Genomic DNA, 22,607 nt, shown 5'->3' on the forward strand with positions numbered 1-22,607 from the left:
ACCCACCAGAGAGACTCCCGAAGCTAACACTCCACCATCAGATGCCTAGTAGTCCTCCACCGCTCTCCACCCCCATCCATCATGCACCCTCAGTCCCCATTAATATCTCCATTTCTTTTAGCTAGTTACTTTGCTTGATTAGTTCTTAATTTTCTTTGTTAAAAAAAAGCTAGATCTGTTTCTTGAACGGGTCTGTTGGAATTCTTGAGGATAATGTAGCAAATTTCTTGAATATGTGTATAGCTTCATAGTATGGTGATTGATCTTTTAATTCCATTGATCTGAGATTATTGTTACATATGTAGATATTGGCTAGATTTGGTTCCACCTGAGATATATACTTAGATTTTCTCTTTCCCATTGTTTTTGTGAGCTAATATTGAAGTTGTTAGTTGATGAAATGCATGTTGTAATGAGTAGAAGCTATTGTTTCTTAGTTGATTTCTTTTGTGTGGAGATGTTGACCCTTGTAATATTTTGGCCTCTGTTCTTCAATTTCTGAAAATGTTTCTTTGTTACTATGTTCTTCATATGATACTTTCTCATCTTCTATCTCTATATAAAAGGATGTATGCAGCTGTATCCCCTTTCAGTTAATGAGAAAGAGTAGTTAGTTGATTGTTTAACATGGTGTTAGATCCATGATTCTCTAAATAAAATTTAGTAGCCTATTCCATAAATCCCTAAATTCTTAACCTACTAGTCATTGCCCCTTTGCCACCCCAATTGTGGCTGCCATCCCATAGGCTGCCCTCGCTGCTGCTTGCCATCTGGCCACCTTAAGAATTATTTTATGCGGCCCGTTATGTACGCATTAACATGTCTTTTAAACCCCAATGTTAACACACATATTATGTCGACATTAACATCCTTTTAAATCTGGCTTGAAAGCTTATAATTGTATAGGCAGTAACACCTCCTTTATATTCAAAACATCACCATCCACTTTTATTTTGGTGTTAATGCCTCGCTCGTCCTTTTGGTTGGTGTTTGTTTTTATTTTGGTGTTGGAATTTTCCCTTTATTTTACTGTTTGGACATGGTGTTGGATTTTGATATTGTTTACATGGTTGTTTTTTTTTTTGTTGAAACTAGTTCAAAGTTCGCATTGGGGTCTTTTTGTTTTTGAGTAATTTGTTTGGTTATCTAAAGGGTGGTACGCCATTGCTAGAAGTTTTGATTGATTTAAGAGTGAGGTAGGTGATGCTCAACATTTGTCTTTGGTTGCAAAGTTGCGATAGGAGCCAAGTTATGGTCACCAGTAACAGATTTACTCGTGTTGTTTCGGAATACTTGACCAGAAAGATTTTTGATAGGAAGAGTATCTTGGCACGAGCCTACTCATTTTCACAAGAGTTTGCGAGATGTCAGTTGGTAAATAAGAATTTGGATGAGTATTATGCATAGTTCAACAAGCTCCTTAATGAGTTTTGGGAGATTTTTCCGCCACGTGGTCTGAAGAAGATGCAGAGGTAACAAGCTCAGCTGGAGATATTTATTTTCTTAAGGAGAATGAGATGGCAAAGATCAAAAAATTTCTCTTGGATGTAAATGTCGCTGTCAGCCTGTCAGATACATATCACTTGCTATGTAATATTTCTCAAACTTTTCTCAAAAAGAAATAGAAGAGAAATCAGCTTTGTCTGCACAACCAAGGAGAAAAACATACTCATTTTGGAATCCGTGAAGAAAAACCTGAGAATACTCGCGGTCAAGGCTGTTGTGAAGGTCAAATTCCTTTGGTCCCGAAACTCGGTTGGAATGACAACTTGGTTCATGGTGTAGAGAACTTCCAGAGTTTTCCTTCCAAAAACATATTATAATAGTGATTCTATTAAGGGAATAAAAAGTATGCTCCGCTGAAGTTGCACATCACAATCTGGCTGAAAGTCGCCCTCTTTTCTTGGATTGCCCGATCTTCACACAATTGATTTCTCTCAAAATAACAACGGCTATTGCTTCCGCATCAGTCTAATAGCGGACATCAATATTTTATCATATTTGTTGATGATTATTCTAGTATTACATGGATTTATCTAGTTATCATAGGAAATTTAGGGGTGAATACAAGGTTCTCTATTATGCGATGATGGAAATCTAATAGATAGTTGATGTTGAGATAAGCATATTGGGTGTGCTTTTTGTACTTCTGCTGTGTTTCAGCTAGATTTATTGAATAACCTGCTGATTCTCCCTTATCTAATTTCTTCCTTTTAGAAGTTTACCATTTCTCATTGGATTCTTTCTTTTTAACTGTTCTTATAAGATTCTTGTTCACTTGATGCCATCCAGGCTGCTGCAGCAATGTGTGTAGGAATGGGAAGCTTCTCTGACCCTTCTAATGCCCAGGGTCTTGCCCATTTTTTAGGTTTGTTTTGCTTCCCTTTCTCTTGGCAATACAGCAGGTTCTATAATTCCCTTCTGTTTTTATCAATAAATGGTATTATTTATTTATTTTCTTTTACCTCCGTTCGTTAAGCTTCTGATAAACTCTGTGGGTTATTTTTTATTCATATAGGTGTCGAGAATTGTCTACAGTAACAGTTCGTATGATCTTAATTTCTGTTAGCGGTTGGTGTTTGGTCTTTATTATGTTGGATTTTTCTATGTTGATGATAGGGCCCGTATATTTTTATTTTAGTGGATTATTTTTTATGTTGAGTTAAATTAGCTATTTTTGTGTTGCAATTTGGTCAGAAAAACTCCAGGTAGTGTTTCTATTTTTTATCATTAAATACTGTTTCTAAGATATTATCGCTCTGATCACCTGAGATTAATGTTTATTTTCTATCATATATTAGATAAATGCCAGCTTCATTATTTTGCGGAATTGAAAATCATGATTAATTAAAAAAAATGAATGGTTCCTGTGCAATCTCCTATTGTTAATGCCTCCAAATATTATCTGTTCATATTGCATTATGAAGCATATCAATTCTTAATTGTGAATTGGAAAATTGTAATATAGCAAAAATTGAATGGTTCTATGCAATGACCTTATGTTAAAATGCCTCCAAACTCACCCGATTATTCCAAGGAGCTGTCAAATATTAGCTGCTTTGTAGTGTATTATGAATATGAAGCATTTGATCTCTGTGAGAGTAGACATACCATTTCATTTTTAAAGAACTAGAATTACCTAAAGGCATATACCTGCACCTGATGGGACAAACACATCCTGTCAACTTTCATAAAAGAATGATTTCCTGCTGTTACCAAATATATACTAACTAGTGTGTACCCCGTGCAAAGCACGACCCCTGTTTTTTTAAGCATTGCATTTTGAACCTGCTTCCCTCTAATGTTTAATGCATTTGATTTTATTATTGTATGTCTGAAATTAGAAATCATATCCATTGTTCTATACTTAGATTTACTGTTCATGGTATAGTAAAAAACTATAGTATAAACAGTAAATTTACACCATTATACTCGGAGGAGGAATAAAGAGCTATTGGCCATACTACCGTAATTTACTGTAGCACAAACAGTAAAACTTTCTATCCTTGAGTATAGAGAAGTAGATGTATAATTACAATAGTGAGCGTAAGAGAAGGAATAGAGAAAAGGAGGACACATGTAGAGTTGTTAGGGGCAAACTAATAATTTAACTTAAAATAATAATAAATGTCACCTATTCAATAAATGTCACTTCATCCCTCATCCCCCCCCCCTCTGCCCCCCCAAAAAATGCTTTCTGTTTATTTTATTTCCTCTTAAATCACCTATTCAATTTCAACATAACCTATGAGCTATTAGCAGGTAATGTAACAAAAATAAAATAAAATAAAACAAAAAAAATTAAAATGACATTATTACAAAGCCATTTATCGAATTTCATTCTCTTCAGCAGATTAACCCTTAAAAGATATAACTTCTGAGTTTTTGTTAAATGATGTTGAATAGAAATATTCACATACAAACTCCTTTTTCTGATTTATTTTCTTTTTTAGCATGTGTATTATGCACGAGCTGATGTGCTAGTAGCAATATTAAAAACTAGAACTGTGAAACAGCATGGAGGAGGTGGATGCTGAGTGTGCATCATCCAAGGATTCTGACAACATAGGTATTCGAACCTTAACAAAATTACTAGATTAGACTAATCATATGGGATTGTCCGAATTTACATATATTTCATGTTCATGTTTTCAGACATCTATTCTTCCTTGTGGGACTGTTATAAGCTGCCATCCATGAAGATTAGCAGTACATTAAGCAATAATATCTGTTATATATGATTTGGATAAATATTGTGAGTCACATAAACTGGGTTCCTCAACATTGTAATAGCTAATCACCACTGTGCACCTCAGAAATACTTATTTTCTTAATCTCGAGATTTCAGATTTCTTTATTGTCTTATTAATTGTATTTGATCTGTTGCTATATCATTTTGAATTTGATGTTGTCTTATTGGTAACTCATTCTGAAATTTCGTAATTCTTCTGGTGCTACTTTTCTGTGCTCCCCCTATCCAAACCCCACACACCTTTATACGTCTGCACGAAAAGTTAAAAAAAGAAAGAAAGAGAAGAAAACAATATTTTAGTGATTTTCTAAACAGAAGTTTTCTCATCATTGTCTTCTGCTCATCAACTGCAATGCTCATTAAGATGTTATGCACTGTCACTAGTTTTAGATGTAAAAGGCTTGGAGGTCATAGTAAATAAATTTTTGTAAATTATAAAAATCTCATCCCACAATTAATCTGATGATGGTCTGAATTGGAATTCTTGTTTTGCAGAGCACATGCTTTTCATGGGGAGTTCTGACTTTCCAGATGAAAATGAGGTTTGATTCTATCTTTTCAATGCTTATTCAGACTTATATTTGATTGAAAATATTCTCTTGAGTTATTATCATAAATCACAGCACCATCCTTTCTTGCCTTTTAAGTACCATCCCTTTTGAGAGGGAAAAAAGAGATTGCTGGTAAAATGCATGCTTGTGATGGAAGACGTCAGCTCACTGGTTACGTGCAGTCCTATGATGTTTAGAGGAATTTTCTATCCATTGATAAATGGTGTTTGCCACCTACCTTAATCGATCAAAAATGTCTTAGTGATGCAGCGCTAGAGGACTGCATCACTTACCTTTCTGCCAATTTGATAATTTATGCAATTAGCAACTCTTCCCCTGGAATTAGCGAAGAGCAAGCTTCTTAAGCTGAGTCTCCACCACACTTACCATGCCAATGACACAGGCTTTAAGTATTTATTACTATAATTAGTCCATGGTTATCACATTTCCAAGATTTGGACTCCGTCTCCCTTATCACTTTGTTAATACAGTATATTTCTTATTTTCTTTTTAGTCAGTAATTGAAAAGTAAAAGTGCAACAGATAGTCATCTTGCAAGAGGGAATATGACAATTCAATAGATGTGGAGACAAAATTGTGCAGAGGAGATGTTTAGTTTAGCTTTATATGTACTTCAGCTTTTTAATAGACTTATGTGTGTCCTAGACTGTTAATCTATGGCTCATTCTATTAATATGTTCCTGTATTTTTGCTGCAACTTATTATCTTTTGCTGTACTTGCTGGCAATTTTGGTCAACTGGCCGTTGGTCTTCTAATTTAGTCTTTTGTTTCTAGTATGATAGTTACTTGTCAAAGCATGGGGGTTCATCTAATGCCTACACTGAAACTGAGCACACATGCTACCACTTCGAAGTTAATAGGGAATACCTTAAGGGAGCTCTAAAAAGGTAATTGCATATATTTGCTTTGTCCATTTTTTATTGCAGCAGACTTTTTTTATTGTTTGTTGATAATTGATTCAAACAATTTTAATTGGCAGTACACACACGTGGATGCACACAAATACTAATATAGATATACATCAGTCAGTAGATAGGTAGATATATAGGTAGATGGGACAGATTCTTTTGCATCTATTTTCTTTGTTCTTTTGTAGTTTGTTCATATTTCTAAAGTTCATGCCCTGAATATTATCGGGAATCACACATGTTACTTCTCTTTTTCTTTTTTCTTTAACTTGTTCCATTTTCCTTAGGTTTTCTCGGTTCTTTGTTTCACCATTAGTTAAGGCTGAAGCTATGGAGCGTGAGGTATTAGCAGTGGATTCAGGTATGCACCTTAATTTGGATATTATTTATATTTTATGTTATAATTTGTTTCTATCTTATTAGTGATATTATTACATGCTAAATCTACCTCTCTATGTTAACAAATTGTAGAATTTAATCAAGTTCTGCAAAGTGACAGCTGCCGACTTCAACAGGTCCAATGCCATACATCTATCCCCAGTCACCCATTTAATAGATTCTGCTGGGGTAAGTTTCACTGCCAATCATGTGTTTGTCTACTGCTGTTAAACCAAATCTGTATTTCTAATTCTTTATCCAACTCACAGGAAATAAGAAAAGTCTGGTTGATGCGATGGAAAATGGTATAAATTTGCGAGAAGAAATATTGAAATTGTACAGAGAAAATTATCATGGGGGAATGATGAAACTTGCTGTAATCGGTGGAGGTGAGTTGATATGAATATGATATTCGTACTGCATCAACAATCTTCTTATTATCTTAGTATGGTAACTATCTTTGGTAATGAGAATTGCCTTTGATTCAAAAGAAGATTAACTTGCAGTATCTACTGCACTTATTTTTTTGGGGGGGTATTTTATATGTCATCCTTCACTATTGCAGAGTCCCTTGACATTTTGGAGGAGTGGGTAACAGAACTTTTCAGTGATGTCAGAAAAGGTCATCAATCAAAGATGAGCTCTAGGAATGACATGCCTGTTTGGAAGCCTGGTAAATTTTACAGATTAGAAGCTGTTAAAGATGTTCATATCCTAGAATTATCATGGTCATTACCTTGTCTTCATAAAGAGTATCTGAAGAAGCCCGAAGATTACATATCACATCTCATGGGACATGGTATGGAAGTCTTTATTATTTATATACATTTAAATATACAAACACATTTGATTTATAATTTTTAGTGGATTAGAAATTGTTCCTCTACTTAATCCTATTTTCAGAAGCTTTGATATATTTTTTCGCCTTTGTGTCTCTGTCTAACTGAAAGCTAGAATTTTTATGTTATTTTCAATTTTAAATATATTTGCTTGATAAGCCTTGCAGTGTTCAAGGCTTCAATATATAGGCATAAACTCTTGATAGAAGTGTTAGAATTAGGGTTTTTAAGGAGTTTGACAGATGAAAAGGCCTTGTTTTATTAACTTTTCTTTTGTAACTTGTCATAAGATATTCTCTTCCCCTTGCGCAAGGACTTATCTTGATTATCACAAGCGCGGCAATTGCACTTGCATATTTGTGACACCTCCCACAAGTGTTTTTGGCAATGTAAATACCAAATATACTTTCCTTCTATTACATTTTATATCTCGTTAGAGTCCTTATAATTGAGAGCATGAAAGAGTATTTGATATTTGAGAGACTAGCATCTGTAATTTCTTTACTTATCTGATACTATCACTGTTAATGTATTCTGTATTAGTCATCTTGAAAAACTTTTTGTTGAACAAATATCTTGTTTGGTAGAAGATGGTAAGGGTAAGACCAGCTGTTTTCTCTCTTATCATGTTATTTTATCATATCAATGTGCCTTCAATAGGTTTTGTAATTCATTGCTTTTGGTATATCTTCTATCAAGTATTATGATTTATAACTATTTAGAGTTCTCTATTCTGTCCTATCAATCACTCTGTTTATTACTCAGATATGAACGTTGTTGCGAGGTACATCTTTATATCTACTATATATAACTCCAAAACCCTGAGAAGTGGTGTATACAATGTCTTGACTCTTGCCCATAAATCACTGAAAGATCCCTATGTTTAAAGGATACTACAATAAAGGAGGAATATTTTTCAAATAAACAACAATGTTTTTGATGGCATATTGAAGACATGCTATTTGAAATGGACTGTAACAGAAAATTATTAAATAGTAAATGTTAGAAGGATATGGTTAGGCAAATTCTATTAAAGTATTAAACGTGTAACAAAAAAAAATATTATATTCCATGTGCTTTTACAAATGGCAATTATTTAAACATTTGAAATCTTATATTAATTTTTACTTTTATTCATGTGCTTTTGCACGGGTAAGACAATCTAGTATTCTGTATGACATATTATACAGTTAGTCATGCTTGCTGTTAGTCATGCTTGCTCTGATCTCTTACTCTGTCATCTGGAAGATACATTTCTCATCTTCATTTTTTCCTGAAGCATATTCTTTGTGCACTGACGTCTTATGGTGTAGTCTTGTTAGGTTCTTGTTTTTCTATTATGGATGTGAACAAATGTTGAAATATGAATGGTACACTACTAATCGAATACAAACATAATTTGTGTATATTAATGAATATCAATCAAACTAATCAACAAGGATCAAACTTTCAGAGGGAAGGGGAAGCCTGCTTTCTTATTTAAAAGCCAAAGGATGGGCATCTTCATTGGCTGCTGGTGTTGGCGATGATGGAATGTGCCGCTCGTCTTTTGCGTATGTCTTCGTGATGACTATACACCTGACAGATTCAGGACTAGGAAAGGTACACTATTATTTTCTTTCTATATAAAATACTATCAGTATTTTGTTTTTTGATTTGTTATATTCTATGTTGCATGGGTATGGGTACACATACGGATATTGGTATGTGTACGGGTATGAGACACGGTAAATTTGTAAAAGGTAGGGTACGAGGATGTGACTATATAAATATTTATATACACATATATTGTATATTGGAATTAATAATTTATATGGGAATGAGAATGAGAAATAAATTTCCTATAACATTTTATGGTTCTTTTATTATGTGAATATAAATTGGAAAATCACTAGTTTCCGAACTAGACATCCAAACAACCCTTGAAAGTCATGATTCGGAACCCGGCTTATGTCGGAACAACTTTTAAGAAGCTGATGTTAAGTGTAGGATATGTATCTAGAAAATGCAGGGCAATTGAACATGGATTGTATAATTGGGTACATGCCTGAATAAATGTATGCATATATGTAGGGAGTGTCCAAGCAGTTTGGGTATGGGTACATGTCCGGTACGGATACAACTTCAAATTAGAAGCACCCAGCTAACGTAGGTTATATTTGTACACGATGTTCTAAATGTCGGAAGGAAAAAGTCCATATTGGAGTGCAGATATTAGGGATATATCGAGCCAGAATATCTAATAAATATGGCCTGTAATATGGATACGCGCGTTATTATATGATTATAGTATTAATTACATTATATTATATATATATATATATAATATAAGTAGTATAGTATATTATAGAGAGAGAAGAGAGACGAGAGAGAGATGGGTATTCTTGTACGCCATAACACAAAAAGTGTGGTTAGTAGTGAGGTGTTCACATCTCTCCTCCACTCATTCAAATGTGAGACCACACATCACCATGTACATAGCTGGATGGGTGATGTGACAACATCACTATCCGAAGCACCAAAATTTGTGCTATGGTATCCAAAGCATATCCCCCAAATTTCTCATAATATATATTATATAATATATTATAATATATATAGTACAATATATTATAATATATATTATATATATATATAGTATATATATATATAGAGTTGATTCTTATTCAACTCATTAAGATGGATGTCTTACAAACTTTTAGCTAACTCATTTATATATATACAAAAACCTCTTCAATATCTTTCATGATCCAGTAGGGTCAACATCAATGTAAAAAGTTTGGTGGCACTTTTTGCTATCTCACTTATGAACACAAGTTTGCATCATATATATACTAGTATATATATATATATATGCATATATATATATATTATATATATATATATACATATATATAATATATATATTATTATATATATAATATACTCAGATTTCATACTTGATCCACAGTTTAAAAAAGATTGCACTGATGCTAAAAAATGGAGCTATGAGAAAGAGTATGCTTTGCAAAAGAATTTGGTCTCAATTGAAACTTTTGTTTTTGCTTATTTACATAAGCAGACATTTGTTTGGGTTTAGACCTCAATTGAACCATAGATCAAAACCAGTCTTTTAAAACAAATAAAAGTCCAAATAGACATTGCAATATTTTGGCCAATTTTTCTGAGGTTGAAATATCACCTGATATGTTAGAGAAATCATGATACATGGCCCAAAAATTGCCAAAAATGGTAAATACATTGAGATCATATATTTTGCAGCAAGCCTTATCAAGGATATATTGAGCGATATATTGGTCACGGGAGGGATATCTAAAACAATGTTGCACGTCGTATTTGAAATTGACAGATGATGGTGAATAATGATACTGTTTTTCTGCATCTGTAAATGTAAGTGGAATTGATACAGGGAAAGACATGCTTTCAAGCTTGACATGGCCAACTCCCCCAGTCCCACAAGCATAAATGCTAATTGTCATTGTCACTGACACTATATGTTTCTAGATACAACATCTGAATCATAAATTGTGTTTTTCTCATGGAAATGGGTCAGCTTTTTTTCTCATGGAAATGGGTCAGCTTTGAAAGCGTAAAGAGGAAGCTTCAATAAATGACTAACCACAGTTTTACAAATTACAATTGGCAGTCATTTTGACTCTACTCCTAAGAGGACTGGTGTCTACTTCATGGGTTAAAAAAACTATGAAGGGGAGAATCTTGCCTAAGAACTTGGAACTCCATGTTTAGGTGAGTCAACCAACATTTGGTTCTCATGCACTCTAAAGTTCATGCAACCAGGAATCTAGATGGAGCATAGGATTGTCATGTTATCATTGTTATCATCATCATTATTAGTATTAGTACTACTATTATTATTTTGAACAAAACTCATGACTTGGTTTCTACTGCGACCTCCATAACCTAACATCTTGCTTTATCACCGAGTCAGTCCTGAATGGTTAGATAAATAATTTTTACATATATTATTGCTAAGATGCATCGAACATGAAGCTGTGGCATTTTATTTCCTTGAAATGTGGGGAGACAGTTGACGATATACTATGATATGAATAAATAACCAAAGGGGTGCACATGTAGACAGACAATCATGTCAGTCATCCAGAAGACTAGGCACACATATTTAATAATATAATGACAGATAATAGTTAAATATATGTTAAATAGTGTACAACAATTTTTTGTCTTTGCAAAAAGAATAAACCTAGGCTCTTTTAACTTTCCAAGATAAGCTCAATGTAGCTCTTACTTCGAAACATATCTAAATTTATCATTATTTTAAGGAAGTAGCTATCTTTGCAGTCCTTTTTCATTAAAGACATTCTTCCATATACATAAATATGAGTTGAACAAAAAAGCGTACCAGATAGGCAGAACATTTGTTAAGAAGTGTCCAATGAGTGTCTTAAATTATAAAGTGTATTATATAATTGAGGACACATTTGAGAAGTGTGCAGCATGTGTTCATGGAGAGGATATAATGTCTTCCACTTGTGTCATTGTATCTGATATGTGTGGATATAACTTGTCCATGTTACATTGATTACACATCCTCTCTTAGCGCCTCACCCGTGACCGGGGTGTTTTCAGGTGCACACGAGGGGATGAAATGCCAAAATATGCCCCTATCAAGTCATTGTGCATCAGGAACTGCCCTGCTCGCATGCGGAGCATTATGAACGGATAAAAATGCTGCTATGTAGATTAGCATATAACGATATCTTAACACCCATCTGCATGTGCCTCTAGATGTAGACTATTTTGTTCTTGCATGTGCCTCTCACACTTGCCAAGCTCACTATGTTACGTGCGTACTTCAATCATGAAGTCATACCCATACCCGACATGTACTAGACACTGACACTCCCCATACACTCATTGACACTTTTATTATGTACCATACCCGTATCGAACACCGATACTTCTTGGACATTCCTTGATTATATGCATACGTGTATTCAAATGTGCACTTTAATTTCAAACACTCGTATTACACCTTTTTGACGTTTATCCTACACTTCATGTTCACTTCTTGAAACTTGTTGGACAGCTTCATTTCAATCCGTACTTAGTTCAAAACTATGATTTTAAAAGTCGTTTGGGTATCTTGTTCAAAAATGATTGATTTTCCAATTTATAATCTACATAATATAAGAAACATAAAAATCTCGTGGGAATTTTAATTCTCATAACATGTGAATGAAAAAATATTATCAATCTTATGTAAATTATTAATTCCAATAAATGTATATTGATGCGTCCCTGTGCCCTACCTTTTACTAATTGGCGTGTTGCATAGCCGTACCCGCGCATACATACGATACTCGTATCCATGTCCATGCAAAATAGGTTGTCAGCGATTGAGATTACACTTTCGTCAGCATGGTTATGCATAACTTGACTTTCATTGTTCTAGTATCATTTATATAGTATAATTATGATGTTATTCCTTGTGGCTGTTCTTGTTTGATATAACACAAACAGTTTATTTGAATTGGATAGCATGTTGCGGATTGTTGTTGTGGTAGTAGGACTATTCTTATCGCATTAAGTTTTTTCTTCTTCTTTTTTTTGTTAGGTGTTCTCCATCTCATCAGCATCTTCCACATCTGAGAGTTAAAACTTAGATGACCAAGGAGAAAGCTATTAAACTAAAAAGCTTCGACTTAAGATCACCTTAATCACTATTGTCAGGTGTACGTTGCTAGTGACTTTGGAGGAACTTACTCCAGAATTGTAAAGTACACATTGTTGGGCCATGGTCATATTCTTCATCCATTGTTGGAATCTAAGTGCATATGTGAATAATGACACAGCCATCTCATTCGAGACTTCTATGTTTCTGAGTTTCATAAATCATAGGAAGCATTAACGATCCTTTTGTCTTCTTTCTTTCTTGGTTCTTGTTCTCATTTGTATATTCAAGTGTAATTGGCTTTTTCTGCAAGATCTTTTTTTCTTCTTAGAATTCTTTCGTATTATGTTTCACTTATGGCTTGTTCTTTCATATGACCCCTTGCAGTCTCATGTCATCCTCATATTCACTTTTGGGTGTTTAGATTTTTAGGGGGCTGAGGGTTTACTGTCATTCGTCAGTAAGCATTGTTTATCAAAGGTTAAAACCCCATAATCGTGATTAGTTCCATTTACATGTTTCAGTTGGCTTTTCTATCTCTATTCATGTCTGCATGCCATTTTTTTTACTGCATGGTCTTATGGGTATTTTGATAAAATGCGCTCATTGGGTACTCGTGCAATTTCAGACCTATGTCAGGTATAAGATTAAGTTGATGGAGGGACTGGTAGTTTCAGTTCTTCTATTTATGATACCCTAGAAGGATAAACTGAAAGGCAGCAAGTAGTTGACAAAGATAAACAGCAGGTCATATGCCCTTCTATTAGATCTTCAACAAGGGAGGAGTACTTACATTATGAAAAGGAAGCTCAGAAAGTATTCACTTGTATAGGTTGTTATATAGTTAGCATTGTTATATAATCTTTATAACTGAAAGCATGAAGCTATAATAGTTAAATACCTTGATAGATTGACTACTAGGATTTAACATGTGTGTCTTAGGATTTAACATGTGTGTCTGATGTGGACAGTAGTAGATATTGCCAAGAGCAAGACACATCTAGTTGATTAGAAGCGTGGTGAGGGGGGGAAAATATTTAAAGGTACCATAATATTGTTGGTAAACTGCTTCATAGTCATTCATAACATGATGATCACAGTATTATAACCTGGAACCATTTAGCTACAAATGAGTATCATTGTAGTCATCTTCCCCCTATTTAAATGTGTTTGGCTATAGAGCATAATTCTAATTGAGAAAGAAGGCTTCAGGGATACAGAAAAATTTGTGTCATTTATGATAAACTGTAACCTGGAATAAAAAATGAATAACAGGAGCTTGGCTATATGCTAAATCAAAATAAATGAAATTATTGAAATATCCTTGCCTGTAAGGGGAATACCTTTTTTCTTGCATCTTCTTTGGTATTTGTTTTTGTTTATGAACATGGTTCTGCTTATTTCCATCCACTACTTTTTAATCGGTATCTTTTCACCAGATTCCTGAGGTTATCAGTGTGGTATATCAGTATATTAAATTACTGCGGCAATCTGCTCCGCAAGAGTGGATATTTAAGGAACTTCAAGATATTGGGAATATGGAGTTCAGGTTTGCCGAGGAGCAGCCCCAAGATGATTATGTAGCTGAACTTTCAGGTTCCTTGCTATATATTACTTTAATACATTTGCACTCTAAGACTGCTTTCCGAGACTCTTGTGGTTATAATATTTTCTTTTTGTTCACTAGTTTAGATATCACTAACATAATGTGCAGTCATGCGCTATGGTTCCATCTAGGTTTGCAAGCATATCTGCAATTAAGAACCCTGCTCGAATTTTTTTGGCACAAAATGGTTAAACTGATAGTGGTAATGAGGTTCCATGCTAAGTGTAACTGATTTGAGAATTTATGTCGCAGAGAATTTGCTTTTCTATTCAGAAGATCACATCATATATGGAGAATATGCATTTGAGCAATGGGATCCAAAATTGATTGAATCAGTTCTCAGCTTTTTCACACCGGATCATATGAGGATTGACATACTGTCGAAGTCTTTTGACAAGAAATCACAAGGTAATTCTTGGCTTTTCTGTATAGTGATATGGTGCTGAATGATTTATCTACATCATATCTAAGTCAGTCCTTTAGGTTAATGATTCCCATACTGGATCTTGTGCATTATAGTTAACTATGAGCTGTAGTGGACCTTGTGCATTATAATTAACTATGTAGGCAATAGGTAACATGAGGGTGGTAAATTTGCATTCCAAATCATGATCGAGGAGGAAGAACAACATTTTTCAGGGCAAAATGTTTACTGTACCACGTCAAAAATCCTTTGATGAGGTTGATCGATTTGTGTTACATTAAACAAGAGTATGTACATATGTTCAGCTGGTATATGACCTTCAATCCTGGTTACCTAAAAGTTTCTATGTCTGCAGTGTGTGCAAGCGAGCATGCATGCGTGTCACGCTGTGGTGGCTCGTTTTGTGTAATGTGCTACCAAGATATCGGTGGTGAGACCCACCCATGCGATGTGATTAGGAGGGTGGGCCTCATTAGATGTCAGTCTCTTGGGAGCTCATTTACCAAAATGAGCCGCCACATCCCATCCATTATTTCCTTTACATCTGTGTTTGTTGATGTGATGTGATTAGTAGGGTGGGCCTCCTCATATGTCCAACTCTTGGTAGCTCATTTAACATATTGAGCTGCCACATCTTATCCGTTATTTCCAATATACATGTGTGTGCACGCACATGATTGCGTGCTTGCGTAGAATATAGCCTAGAAATGCGCTATTGTATCATCATACTGTTGATGGCATGTTGAAGGCTAATGTTTAATTTATCTCAGACTAATATCTTTAGGAATTCAGTTTGAAGATTTTAATTGAGTCTATGAATATCTTTACGTATTTCACTTTCAAGATTTTAATGAAAGTGTTGGAGAAGAGCCTGTTTGCTTCCCGATTCATACTTTTAAGAGATACTGCCATCATATGTTTGCTGGAAGTACCTTCTTGCATATGGGCTCGCAGTTGTCACATTTGTGTGTAGAAGGATAGAGTAGTCCGTGGTGCAGACTCTAGATGTCCTATGGTGATGTACGATTCAATTTTAGACTGTTGGTCCGAAAGAAGTTAGTAAATTATTCTATTAAGATGCTTGAAATTTGTAAGTCGTTGCCATTCACAATTTGCAGGCAGAATCTCTCAATGGGCCCTAAGCTGTTAATTGATCTTATAATGTGACAACTGACTACTGCATCGTGCCCACCAGTAAAAAAGGTGACATATGTTCCAACAACCATGCTGCATGTACAGTAGGTTTTATACCCTTTAGTTATGGTCCAATGAATATAACTTCTTACTTGATGCTCCTTGCTTTTTCATGCCATCCAACTGCTCAGCTGTAACAAGTGTTCTTAAAGTTTAAATTGCTTGCTTGTCATATGGTTATTGCATAATAAGAAGATAAAGATAGGAAGAAGTAGTGCATTGAAGTGGACCCGGCGTCTTCCAGAGGTATTCTGAATGCATGTGAATTATTCCACCGCAAATGGCAAAATAAGCTACCGAATTCAAGTCTACATCGTTGGATGTGATCTACAACACTATATATAAAGCATAAATTAGTTTAGCTATTATCTTGTGCCGCTGCATCAAGCAATCGCAAGAATATATGTTTTGAGATATTTTATGCTGTAGATCACTTTCAGTGATGCATACTTTCAATTATAAGCCTTAACTTGCAACGTGAAGTGGAAGTATCTTCATCATAGATATTTTTAAGAGTAGCCTGATTCTACTGAGGTGCAATTAATTTAAAATATTATGTTTATGTTTCTCATAGGTTTTGTCTGTTGTGTATATAGTCATATAAAGTGTTTCCTCTTCTGTGAATTGGATAATTTAATTTTTTGGTCTATGCATTGCAACTTTTGTTCTCTAAATTTGTATCTGGTGCACATTTCTTCCCCAAATTTCAGCTATTCAGTATGAGCCTTGGTTTGGATCACCTTATACTGAGGAAGATGTTCCTCCTTCTCTGCTTGATGCCTGGAAGAATTCATCAGAATTAGATCCATCTTTGCATTTTCCTCTGAAGAATGAGTTCATTCCTTGTGACTTCTCACTTCGCAATGCTGATATATCAAAATTTCTTGCAAGTATTACTTATCCAAAATGCATCATTGACCAGCCACTTGTGAAATTTTGGTACAAGATTGACACAGCATTCAATGTTCCTCGTGCAAACACTTATTTTTTGATTACTCTGAAGGACGGATATAGCAGTGTAAAGAGCTGTGTTTTGACCGAGATGTTTTTAAATCTTCTCAAAGATGAGCTGAATGAAATACTGTACCAGGTACTTTACATGTGATTTTTTTTAATTTCACCAATATGCACCAATATTCTGCTTTGAAGTTGTTTTTTTTTAAAACTAATCTTGCCAAATTAGCATGTCAACTCGTGCCATTACATTAAAGACTGATTTATATGGATATTCAGCTATGACCAAGACCTCACACACAGTTGCCTAGCAAAGCCATCACTATATTTATTTGGATTTCATATTCTAGGTTTGAAATCGATCCTAAAGTCCTATTGCAGGAGTGAGATTATGCTCCACTTGCAGAAACCAGGTTTCCTCTTTCATCCATATTTCTCCTTTTGCAATCATCTAAATATTGGTTCTGTTACTGTACATGATTGGCGTGAAATCACATGAATAGTCTATACTAACGAGAAAAAGTTCAATACATCTAATAGCATGAAATCACATGAATGTTGCAATAGTCACTACTTCAACTCTAATATCTATAGTGACTACTGCTTTTGTAATATTGGCGTTAGTCATCATTCTTTTGTGTGCAGGCTGGTGTTGCAAAGCTTGAAACATCTTTATCAATCGTTGGTGACAGTCTTGAGCTCAAGCTCTACGGTTTCAATGATAAACTATCTACCTTACTAGCAAAAATTTTGACTCTATCAAAATCCTTCTCACCAAAACTTGATCGCTTTGAGGTACTTATTTATCCATTATTAGACTCCCTTATTTACTTCACTGTGTCTCTATATTTTGCTTATGTCAACATTAATCTTTGGGATTTTGATCTCTATCCTGATTATATATTCCATTTGTGATTGCGTAAGTGTACGTTGGGATGATATTATGCTGGTTATTGAATTTTAGTGTATGTTGGGATGATATTATGCTGGTTATTAGAATTTTAGACGAGCTATAGTTTATTGTATATAGATTATATCTAGATACGATGGACAAGAGGTTTAAAACCTGGGACTTGATCAGTCGGGCCTTTCGTTAAAACATGATGCTTGCAGGCCATGCTTATTCCTGGTTATTAAGGTACATCTATTAGATGCACCAAGCTTGGGTCAATTTATTGTTAAGACCAAGTTTGAATTATATTACATAATGATGAATTTCTTATCACAAGTATTGGTTGCTACCTATAAAACACAACCACTTTTTTTCTTTTATTTATTTATTTATTTACTTAATTTTGTTTCTTTTGACTTCCGCGCCTTTTCTCACAAATGTCCAGTGTAATGGCGTTGATGTCAGGCACATTAAGTCTATGAAGCACCGACTCTTGCAAACATCCCCCGAGTCCGTGTCCGACGCTTGTCGGAGACGGACACATGTTCGACACGCGTTCAACACGTGTCGGACACGTCGTCAATGGCGCCAACACGGTCAACGCCGCCGACTCGCGACGAACACGCCCTCGACACGCTCATTTCGCTCCCGACACGGCTGAAAGGTAAGGAAAAAAGAAAAACTATAAACCCGAAACCCAAACCCTAACCCTAGTTTTAACTTACCCGACCGGCTCTTTAGCTCTCTCTTCGATCGCGACTGAGAAGCAAACGCCGCCATCTCTATCGATCGTCCCCGTCGTCCTCGATCGTCCTCGTCGGCTACCAGCTTCGATCGTCCTCGTCGGCTACCAGCTTCGAGCGTCCTCGTCGGCTACAAGCCTCGATTGTCCTCAACCCTAACGGTTAGTCTCTCTCCGATCTCTCGATCTCTCTCAGTCTCTCTCTGTGATCTCTTTCTCAGTCGCTCTCGATCTCTCAGTCTCTCTCAATCTCTCTGTCGTCTCCGATCACTTCCTCTTTCTCTCCCTTTCTACTTCGATTCTCTCTTTTTTTCGATCTCCAATCCCTCTCTCTCTCTGTTCTTATCTCTCCCTTTCTCTCTCCGATGTAATTACAGTAGTTAATTTCAAGAATATTTCGCTGTTTGTTTTTATCTCTCCGATTTAATTTACCTAGTCACTGTTAAAGTATAGTCAATGTTAATGTTAATTGCTATTTTACAGTTAATGTTAATGTTAATTGCTATTTAATTTACCTAGTCATGAACTTGGAGAAATGGAATAATTGCTATTTTGGAATAATTGCTATTTTAATTTACCTAGTTAATGTTAATTTCTAGTCAATGTTAATTTTTTAATTTATTATTATTGCTATTGTATTTCACAGAAATGGAACAAGACGAGAGTTCTAGTGGCAGTGGAGTACAAGATGACAAATGTCCGCTTTGAAAATATGTTACCAAATTGGAGGAAAGGAGGTAACGACAGGAGGAAATTAGAGATGAAGATGTAATTATTGCAGAGAGGATTTTACCGGTTCACACTCAAGAGTTAAAAATTACCTCTTGAGGATAAGCGAGACTGGAATTAAGATGTGATCCAGTCAACACCCGAAAATCTAAGGGAGTTTCAAAGGACGTTGGATTAAGCAGAGACGAGGTTGACGGTTTCTAGGCCCAAGATGCTAGTTTTGCCTATATCTTCGACTGCAAGTACGATCAGTATAGGTGCATGTTTAAGCATGCCGATTGGTGCAGGTGAATCTAAGAGGAGGAAGGGGCCTAATACCGTGGAACAAGCATTCAACATGGGAGTAAGGGAGGAATTAGATGCATTGATTGGTAGGATGTTCTTCACCGGGGGATTGTCCTTTAACTTTACAAGGAATCCATATTATACCAAAGCTTTTGTATATGTCGCAAGCAATCCAATCTCTGGCTACAAGCCTCCTAGTTACAATTCTATAAGGATCACTATCTCACAACGTCAGAAAACTCACGTAGAGAGATTCATGGAGCCCATCACAGGCACATGGCAACAGAAGGGGATCTCCATTTGTAGTGATGGTCGGGCGGATGCACAAATGAGGCCCATCATCAATTTTAAGGCGGCATGTGAGGGTAAGTCAATGTTCTTGAATGTCGTGAATACCGAGGGAGAAGTCAAGAATAAGTATTTTATCCAAGAACAACTAGAAAAGTGCATCATAGAGGTGAGACTGAAAAATGTCATCCGAATCATAACCGATAATGCTTCGGCATGCAAGGTCGCAGGAGGGCTTGTGGAGGGCACGTAGCCTCACATATTTTGGACTCCTTGTGTAGTCCATACACTCAATCTGGCTATCAAGAATATTTGTGCGGCTAAGAATACGGAAGCAAATATCATGGCTTATGCACAATTACATTGGATTACAGAGATCTCCGATGATGCATTGTTTATGAAGAATTTTATAATGAACCACTCTATGCGGCTTTCCATGTTCAATGATTATTCCAAGATGAAGCTCCTATCGATTGCCGACATAAGATTTGTCTCGTGGATTATTATGTTGAAGAAGTTTAAGGTCATCAAGAGAGGCCTCCAAGACATGGTCCTTAGTGATCGATGGAGCTTATATAGAGAAGATGATGTGGGGAAAGCTCAATTGTAAAAGAGAAAGTCCTTGATGATTTGTGGTGGGACAAAATAGATTTTATTCTTAACTTCACTGGCCTAATCTATGAAATGATAAAGGATCACTGACACCGATACACTATGTCTTCATTTGGTGTATGATATGTGGGATACAATGATTGAGAAGGTGAAGCAAGCTATTTACAGGCGTGATGGTAAAAGGGATAACGAGGAATCTCCTTTTTATGAGGTGGTTCACAAGATATTGGTGGATCGATGGAACAAGGGAAACACCTCGCTTCAATGCTTGGCACACTCTTTAGTTCCAAGGTAATATTTTACATTTTACTCTTTAATACGAATATTTTAATTAATTAATACATTGTGGGCTAATTCATGTTATTAACGAACATATGTACTATCATTCCACATGGTTCAATGAGAACGTCAATCGGCAAGCTCCAAATCAAGATCTTGAGATCTCTACGGAAAGAGTAAAGTGCTTAAGAAGATATTATCCTAACCCCGATGAACGACGGATGGTGAACTTAGAATATGCTAAGTTTGTGGGGTCTTTAGAGGGTTTTAGTGATCCGGATCCTCTTTCCGATAGAGGACATATGGATCCAAAGTCATGGTGGCTTCTTTATGGTGCAAGTACTCCAAATTTACAAGCATTGGTCATAAAGCTTCTAGGCCAACCTTGTTCCTCTTCTTGTTGTGAACGGATTGAAGTACGTATGATTTCATTCACTCCTTAAAGAGGAACAAGCTAATCCCGGCACGGCCGTCGGATCTTGTTTATGTTCACACCAATCTTCGTTTACTTTCTCGGAGTTCGAAAGAGTACATGGAAGGGGAATCAAGAATGTGAGATATTGGTGGAGATGCCTTCTACTCATTTCAAGGAGCCGACATGTTAGATGTTGTTGCTCTTTCTCTTGACAAGCCCACGATGGAGGCCATTGTGTTTGAGGAGGATGAATGAGTTGAAGCCATAGAATAATATTTTTGATGTTTCAACTTGAAAACTTTATTTTAAGATACTCTTTTGAGTGTAATTTTTATATTTTTGCAATATTAGTAACTTAGTATTTTGTAGCCATTGAACTAGTTGCAACTTGAACTTTATTCTCTTGTATTTTTATATACTCAAGATGAAAGTAGTGAAAATTAAAATGTGGTATTATCTTCAAATCAGTTACATAACTTATATTTGTCATTGATTATACACGACAATGTTACATAATAATACAACATAAAAATTGATCTATTTTTCTATATGTTCATCTTTTCTTTCTTGTCTTCATTAACATTATTGTCTTTAGTTCTCCAAGAGATCATTGTCATCCCTACGTCTTAATTCACACCTGCAACACACACTTTCCATTAGTTTCTTATTTATAATCTCCACTTTACATAACAAAAAATATGAAAATGTAATAGGAATTTAATTCAATATTGATCTATATATAATAATAAATATTAAAAAAATCTATCCGTGTTGTCGTGTCCTATTTTTTTGGGTTTTGCCATGTCCGTGTCGTGTCCGTGTCGCCGTGTCCGTGTCCGTGCTTCATAGCATTAAGCTATTCTCTAGTTGGTTTCGACTGTAAAAGTTTACCCACTAGCTATTGGTAAAAAAATACATTGAACTCCATGACTCATTTCTACTTCTCTAGATAAACATCAAAGATCAATGAGAAATGAACTCCCATTTAAATGAGACTGACATCTCACCATGGGGGTCCTGGCCAGCTTTGTTGGATTATGGACAGAAAGAAAGGGAATTAAATTGGACACAAATATCCAATCCACATAAGTGATGCAGGAACCACATGTTTCCTCTTGAAATTTTTACTCTAATTTGTTCAGTCTGGTTTTCTTGTAAAGTTTGTAGTCTATGTATGATGTACCTATATCATGGCGTAACTTCCAATTAGTTCTGCTTGTGACCGAATAATCTCTCTTGATTATACATTGTAAATTCGGAAAATTTTCAGGTAATCAAGGAAGATATGGAAAGATCCTACAGAAATGCCAATATCAAGCCATCGAATCATTCAACCTACTTGAGATTACAAGTGTTGCGTGAATGTTTCTGGGATGTAGATGATAAGCTGGCCTGCCTAGTCAACTTGCCTCTTTCTGATTTAGAGGCTTTTATTCCTACTCTTTTATCACAGGTTAGCGGAACGTTTTTATCCCTCCTCTAAATTTACTCTGTTGAAATTATCTATATATCTTAGTAATAGATCTACTTCTTCCTACATATTTTTATCACTGACCTGCAACTTCTGCATTGGTTTCTGCTGCA

General features: G+C 35.4%; 1 protein-coding gene across 4 annotated transcripts in view; it reads left to right on the top strand.

The window, feature by feature from the left end:
* The window catches only part of LOC109850836 (nardilysin-like), a 35,141-nt gene that overhangs the window by 6,830 nt on the left and 5,704 nt on the right, over window positions 1-22,607 (top strand). For 2 of the 4 annotated variants that reach the window (XM_020420902.1, XM_020420899.1), the window contains exons 3-15: window positions 2,293-2,368; window positions 4,748-4,794; window positions 5,600-5,712; window positions 6,021-6,094; window positions 6,205-6,300; window positions 6,381-6,500; window positions 6,677-6,910; window positions 8,404-8,552; window positions 14,043-14,199; window positions 14,462-14,617; window positions 16,538-16,917; window positions 17,427-17,576; window positions 22,294-22,476. In XM_020420902.1, the coding sequence (XP_020276491.1) occupies window positions 2,293-2,368; window positions 4,748-4,794; window positions 5,600-5,712; window positions 6,021-6,094; window positions 6,205-6,300; window positions 6,381-6,500; window positions 6,677-6,910; window positions 8,404-8,552; window positions 14,043-14,199; window positions 14,462-14,617; window positions 16,538-16,917; window positions 17,427-17,576; window positions 22,294-22,476 (1,935 nt within the window). Of the gene's footprint in view, window positions 1-2,292; window positions 2,369-3,978; window positions 4,070-4,747; window positions 4,795-5,599; window positions 5,713-6,020; window positions 6,095-6,204; window positions 6,301-6,380; window positions 6,501-6,676; window positions 6,911-8,403; window positions 8,553-14,042; window positions 14,200-14,461; window positions 14,618-16,537; window positions 16,918-17,426; window positions 17,577-22,293; window positions 22,477-22,607 lie in introns of those variants that run through there. The other 2 variants (XM_020420900.1, XM_020420901.1) reach the window with 2 other exon arrangements.

This window comes from Asparagus officinalis, chromosome 7, assembly GCF_001876935.1.
Source record: "Asparagus officinalis chromosome 7, Aspof.V1, whole genome shotgun sequence".
Classification (NCBI taxonomy): domain Eukaryota; kingdom Viridiplantae; phylum Streptophyta; class Magnoliopsida; order Asparagales; family Asparagaceae; genus Asparagus; species Asparagus officinalis.